Source organism: Morus notabilis, unplaced genomic scaffold, assembly GCF_000414095.1.
Source record: "Morus notabilis unplaced genomic scaffold, ASM41409v2 Scaffold135, whole genome shotgun sequence".
Classification (NCBI taxonomy): domain Eukaryota; kingdom Viridiplantae; phylum Streptophyta; class Magnoliopsida; order Rosales; family Moraceae; genus Morus; species Morus notabilis.
In genome coordinates, this window is record NW_010367319.1 from 695,873 (window position 1) to 703,067 (window position 7,195).

Here is a 7,195-nt window from a genome sequence, read left to right on the forward strand (position 1 = left end):
TTCACAAAATCCTCAAACATGACTAATTACTGACAGCACTTGAATATTGTCCAACTTAGATTGCTGACCCGCCGAATTCACTTGATCATGATCACCATTACCAAGCATGATCTGATCAGTCTCCTCCGCTTGGTAAGTCTGGTGGACCCCATAAAGCATATAGAACAAAGATATCAGAACCGTCCATATTGCAAATCTTTGAAAGGAAAGACTCGTTAGAGTGGTCATGAGGAAGATGTTAAGGAAGATAGATAGGGCAGGAGGCCACGGCATGTAGGGCACGGACCATGTCCCTGAAGGGTAGTTTGCGCGGCAATTAGGGACTAAGTAGTGGAAAAGGACTATTATGGAGAGAGTGGCGCCGCAGAAGAGCAGTAGGCCCCAGTAATGGAGCTTGCTGTGGAGGCCCCACCAATGGGGCTTGCTGTGCCACCAGAGGGAAAACCCGAGGGCGGCGGACGAGAGGAGGAAGAGGAAGAGGAGGATTTTGGAGGGAGGGTTGTTGCCGATGACGACGTAGCGGCGGTAGATGAGAGCGTTGGCGACAAGAAAGAAAACGACGAGAGTGCCGATGGAGATCATTTGGAGGATTATGTCTAGGTCCACAAAGAGTGCTATTGATGCTGTGCAAAGTCCTACAGATCATGATCATCGAATTTAAGGGAGACAATTTATATGTGTCACTGCGTATTGAAATTGGAAATTAAGTTACTTTTTTTCAAGTTCTTCTCAAGATAAATACGTTGATCGAATCACATAGTATCGTCACTTCGAATGAAATAGTATGTGTTACATTATTTATCTAGCATTTAATTAACACAATTAAAAAATTTAAAATAACAATGAATGCATATATATATATATATATTGTGTACATATATATACACATATATATTTCTCACTGATCATTCACTAGATGCCACATAATTGGTAACAATTAATATTATTAAGTTTTAAGTCTTGAAAAGCTTGCAAATATTAGACTAGTCGATGATCACAAATTGCGATTTTTAGAATCAATATATGAAAATGTAATTTAAAATCATCTTTCCTTACCCCTAGCTAGCGATCTATAACTGCATGCTTTTATATAAGTACTTTTTGTCTTTTGTTTTTTGTTTTTCCCTTTTTTCCATTTGTTTGTTTTTTAGGATACTTAATTATGAGTACTGTATAGCTCTTTTCCTGTGCCTTTGAATTTCACTTGTTAAATTGCATGAAGTCAGAACAGGATTAATATATGTACACCTCATTTCATTTGTCTTGTCCGAATTAGCTAGCTAGGATGTAAACAATGAAGGAGGGGAGACACCAAGTTTCACTTGTTTCTGCGTTTCAAAATCCTGGGTACAGTTATAAGTAGTCCATTAAAATTTAAGCTAGTTAGCAAGAAAGAAAAAAAGAAAAGGTTACTAAAATTCTTAGGTAGAAATTGATGAGTGAGAAAAAAAATATATATATATATATGTATATATTATATGCAAGTATAAATGTACATAGAGAATAAAAGACAAATTTTTTATATATGTACTCTCTATCCACTCATTTTTTGGGCTTACTTTGATAAGCAATATTATTAGTGCAATTCTTAATAAAACCCATTTCTTGCATATAATATATATATATATATATATATATGTTAATCTTTTTTTGAGATATATCATGTATATATGTCACGGTGGAAAATTAAGCAAAATATAAAAAAGAGCTTAGTGTTAGACTAATTACCAAGGAAGAGTGTAGCGTTCAAAGGTGTGCCAGTTGAAGGATGCACCTTGGCTAACCAAGATGGCACTAATCGAGCCCTTCCGATAACACACAGGTACCTGGCTTGGCCTAACATGGCTACAAGCAAAGATGCCACAATTCCCAAACTTGCACCTGCCCCTACAACATTGCCTGCCCAATTCCATCCAATGCTTTGGAAAGCCACTGAAAATGATGCCTTCTTTTGTATCTATTTTATCAATCCAAAGAAAACAATACATTATATATTAAAATTACAAATATAGGAGTATTTAATATTATGCATTTAAATATAGTATATAGAACGTTTATGAATTTTCTTTTTTCCATCCTGTCTGCGCGTAAGAATTCAAAAGTCATTCTTATAGAAAACATTGGTTATAATTAATTTTTTGTTTAGCTTAGTAATATATTGCTCGATAATAAACATAATTCTACTGAAAAACTATCTAATATATAAGTTTTTTTAGTAGGTGGCGACCTAGTTAGGATGTGCTAGTTTTACTAGTCGTTCTCTTTTATCTATTTATTTTTTATTTATAAAAACCGATAATAAAAGATTGACTTTTAAATTACAAAAAGTAAAAATTAGAAAATACAAAAACATTACACAAAGATTGCACAATTACAATTTAGAGACATGCATGTGTTATATATTTACATCAACAATATTGATAAATATACATTAATACAATATTAATATAAGTTTGTTAGGATTATTCCTCTCGTAATTTATAAAAGAAGTTCGGGTTGGTTACTTACCTTATAATAAGGAACCATTAGACATAAAGACAAGGCCATGAGACAATAAATGACGGAGCTAATGAGAACCGAACCGACTATGCCAATGGGGAGTATCTTCGAAGGATTTTGGATCTCTTCTGCCATTGTTGAAGCTGAATCATAGCCTATATAACCAAAGTAGACTATTGCTGCTCCGTCAATAATGCTTTTAACACCAAAAGGAGCTAATCCATTTGGCTTTATCAAGTTGTCGGTACTCCCTTTGTACAAGCCAGCAATTATTATGAATCCAAAGAAGACCAGATGAAACACGGTCATAACCAAGTTCAACATGGAACTTTCCTTTGTGCTATGAATTAATAAAAGAACACCAAATCACTTTCAAGATCCACTAAGAGAATACAAATTATTATACTAATTGATATAATTTTTTTCTCAAAACTGAGACACGGAATTACATATATATATATTAAAGATATACATAATTAGTTCATATCCTAATTTCATTGACACTCACTAGCAATTTTATCCTGTATCAAATAATTCCCAACTCGATAATATTAATAAGAAAAGAAATTTACAATATAATGTCAAAAAAAAGAAACAACCCAAAAGAAAACAAAGACCAATGTTCAAAGGAAACAGAAATAAACTAAAAATCGGTAACTAGTTTCAAAGGATAGAGCCTAGACTCGCATCTAGAAAGTGGGGCTCTTTATGTGTGTGTATGTATGTATTAAACCCAATGAGGCTAATACGTTTATACATATATATATATATATATAGTAACCGCAAACATACATATAAAAACATCATAATAGAAATCAAAACAGCCCTCTATAAAGCTGGACAAAAAAAAAAAAAAAAGATATACATACACTGTTTACACACAACAGGCATATATAGTACTTTTAAGCTAGCCCCTAATTAGACATATATTTAAAGACCCACTAATATACATATGTCAAACAAAATAGATGATGTTATCAATTAATAAAGAAAATGAATAGATCATGAGCAAGAGACAAAGCTGAAAAAACCTGTGGCATAGGCAGAAAGTGAGGAGGAGAATAAGAGCAACAGCTGGGAAATCCAACTCATCATAATTCGTCATCAGCCCTTCCACATGCACTCTCCAAGCTTTTGGGTTGTTTTCTCCAAATGTAAACGACATGTATTCTGTAAAACTTCTTGCTGCACCAGCGTTCGACAATACATACTCCATCAGTATATTTGCCCCTGCAAAATACCCCACAAATTCTCCTGCAACAATTTACAAAAGAACAAAGTTAATTCTCATGAGAAAATTAATGACCACTAATAAATTAACCCACATAACTTTAATATCTAATTTACTTATTTTTTGGTCCAAATATATCGTTATATAGCACATAGAGGTAGTATTTCTGATGTTCTCTTGTGTAAATAAATATGAAACAAAAAAAATAATAATAATAATACTCCAATACAAGTACCAAAGGTTAATCTTAGATAACTGAAGGCACCACCAGCAACTGGGATTTGAACTGAGAATTCAGCATAACACAAGGAGGAAAGAAGGGCTGCTATTCCGGCAATGAAATAAGAGATGAACACCGAAGGACCGGAATGAACAGCGACCTCGCCGGTGGCGACAAAAACGCCGACACCGAGCATTCCTCCTAAACCGAGGGCCAATAGATCATGCCATTTGAGTTTCCTTTTCATGTCAGCCCCGGACCTTTGCCTCACTTGGTTAAGCTCCTGCTCAGGCGTCCATGTGGCTAGCATTCTCTTCCTAAGCCTGTGGGGCGTTTGGAATAGGGAATTTAGGTAGTTAGAGAAGAAGATATTGTTATTGTTATTGTTGGTCATGTTGTTGTTAATAGGTGCAGTATTTTGGATATTGGTACTGGCCGGTGCAGTATTTTGGATATTGGTACTGGCCATAATATCGTTTGTGAAAGAATTTGGTTTGCTAAGTACTTCCATGAGATGAGAAAGATAGGTTAGGAGGAGGTCCTTAAATATGCGCATTTAGAGAGAGAGAGAGAGAGAGAGAGAGAGAGAGAGAGAGAGAGAGAGAGAGAGAGAGAGAGAGAAAGAAGGGGCTATGTTGCTTGATTCTCTCACACCAAATGGGTGTGTTAAATTTTCCTTGGCTTTATTCAAAGTACCTATAGATTGCCTTTGCATGTGCAAAATGACGATTATACCCCTCATCAAATATCTTTTTATTTATTTTAAAAAAAAAAAAATTGTACCCTCATAAAATCTCTTTAAATACTCAACATGTATATAGTTTATATATGCACACACAACAAGCTCATAGTCACACGCAATATACAAACAGCTTTTTTGAGTGTCCCAAGAGCCCACCAAACTAAAGAAGCTCTTGTTATATATGTTGTGGAAGGAAGCATGCAGAGAAAAAGGTGTAAAAAAAGAAAAAGGCCAACCCATTTTGAAATGAGCTCTAATGTAAGAGGAATCAGTACAATATTATGTGAACAAGGGACAGACTTTGACCCAAAATTTATATCCTTTTATGGAATTTTGCTCGTTTCTGAAAGTTTGAAAAGAAGTGACAAGCATCCTATACACATGACTTTGTTAAAGCAACTAAAGATTCTTCAGAGAGTCTTAAGAATAACTGGACTTGATTCCTCAACTACAGCATACATGATGACACAGTTGTCAGTGTGGCCTGTTACCATAAAAACGGCCTCTGGCAGTAATTTGGAGCCAAACACGTATTAGTGCACTATCAGCTTTTCTTTTTTTTTTTTCTTGCACACACATTGTTCCTAAACTTGGTACCACCTTAAATATTTGATCAATATATTTTGCAAGAATGACATGATTATCAAGTTAATGGAGCCACATTTTTTTTTGTTTAAAATATGCAATTAAATTCTGTTCGAGGTGCCGAACGAGTGGTTTTGGGCACTCTTGTCAAACACTGTCCCCCAAGAGAGAGAGAGAGAGAGAGATCTATTGGAGCTTTTAAAGATTAATTTATTTTATCTAGTTTTAATTTTATTATGAGATCATGCTCTATACGGAGAGTGTGTAACTTAAAAATAGGGCACTTTTTAAAGAGAGAGTGTGTGTGTATATATATATATATATATATATATAATGTCTCGTAAAATGATTTTATATGTGCTATTTCTATGTACCTTTATTCAGCGTTCTAATTCTTTAGCATCATATTCAGCTTCAAGTAACTATTTCATGGACAGAAAATAAAGCTGCCAGTTGTGTTACAGTAGCTTTGAAAAGAATGAAGCAATTACAAATAGTATTCAACGTACATACATTATTGAAGGTTAATTGATTGTTTAATATGTAAGAGTGGAGAGTGTAAATATTCTCTACATTTATAAACGGTTGAAAACATGGATGCCACTAAGTACTTATTGCGTACAGAGCAATAGAGTTGCAGAAGAAAAAACGGACAAACAAACAAGAACACACATAAAATTTATAATGGTTCGTTATAAATATGAGAGTTAATCCACTTTTAACTATATATTGCAATGATTAACTATGATGAAGAGGAAGAGTAAAAAATCACTTTAAATTCATCGTGTTTTCTCTAACCTCTCTTAACTCGAAAAAGAGCGCCCCCTCAATATAACAAAATTAACTAAGGTGATTGAACTTTCAAGTGTGAAAATCTCCCGAAGTAGTCTTAACAAAATTTCATGATGTGAGTCATAGCAATAATTTAAACTCTACAACTTAGCGGCTTTGTAAAGATATAACAATAATAATTTACCGATAGTAGACTAATGTTACATCTTTTTAAAAATATTATTAATATATAAACTAAATGTCAAAATTGAAATTTAACATGACCGTTTACCTGCAAGCTGATGGTTGAACGGAGAGAACCAATCATACGCTTGAAGATAGGCTCTAAGTTATTGTGACAGTCATCAATTTTTTGAGGTAAAAGGTCTAAAAAAGGTGAGATGTTCAGTCTCACATCGTCTGAGAAAGGATATATATGATGGTTTATAAGGAAGGATATCACCTCTCAATAGTATCCTTTTAGGGTGAAGTCTAAGACAAAACCGTGCGAGTTCAGGCACAAAATGAATAATATCATAATAAGTGGAGGTACCAGAGCCTGTACCTAGCCGTAAATGTGGCCAACGAGAATGTTAAGCCTCCAAAAGGAAGGATGACCATATTGACAGTCATCAATCGCTTGAGTGGATAATTAAGCTGTACAGTCTCACACCATCTGAAGATATATAGATAATAGTTTATAAGAAATGACACCACCTCTCAATGATATGAAGTCTTTCAAGGTGAAGATCTAGAACAGAACCGTGCGAGCTCCTTTGCAATAGACTAAAGACAAACAATGTATTATTTTTTATTTATTTATTCATATACTAATTTTAGAGAATCGCAATTTAATTGAGATGTCCTTAGACTTCTTGATGTTGGTTGTCTTAACTCTCCCATGAGCTAATTTAAAAATTTGTCAGGTCACTTACTCGAAGAAGCTATCATACCTATATCTCTCTTCACCATGTTCAATAGATCCAACAATGCTTGTTCATGATATAAGTTTACGATGTAGCATACACTTTATAGGTTTCATTTGCACCTCTAAATTAGTATTATATACTACATATATATATATGTATATATATACACACATGTGTTGTGATGTTCTTAGTTCATATTATAAATTGTTTCAAAATTC

General features: G+C 33.9%; 1 protein-coding gene across 1 annotated transcript; it reads right to left on the reverse strand.

Annotated features, from left to right (window-relative positions):
• LOC21406161 (cationic amino acid transporter 6, chloroplastic) lies at positions 1–4,444 on the reverse strand. Its single transcript, XM_010112260.2, has 5 exons — positions 3,966–4,444; positions 3,531–3,753; positions 2,509–2,839; positions 1,729–1,957; positions 1–635 (listed from the first exon to the last, which is right to left on the reverse strand). The coding sequence occupies exons 1-5, from the start codon at positions 4,417–4,419 to the stop codon at positions 13–15; spliced, it is 1,860 nt and encodes a 619-aa protein (XP_010110562.2). The 5' UTR covers positions 4,420–4,444; the 3' UTR covers positions 1–12.
• Positions 4,445–7,195: the final 2,751 nt, after the last annotated feature.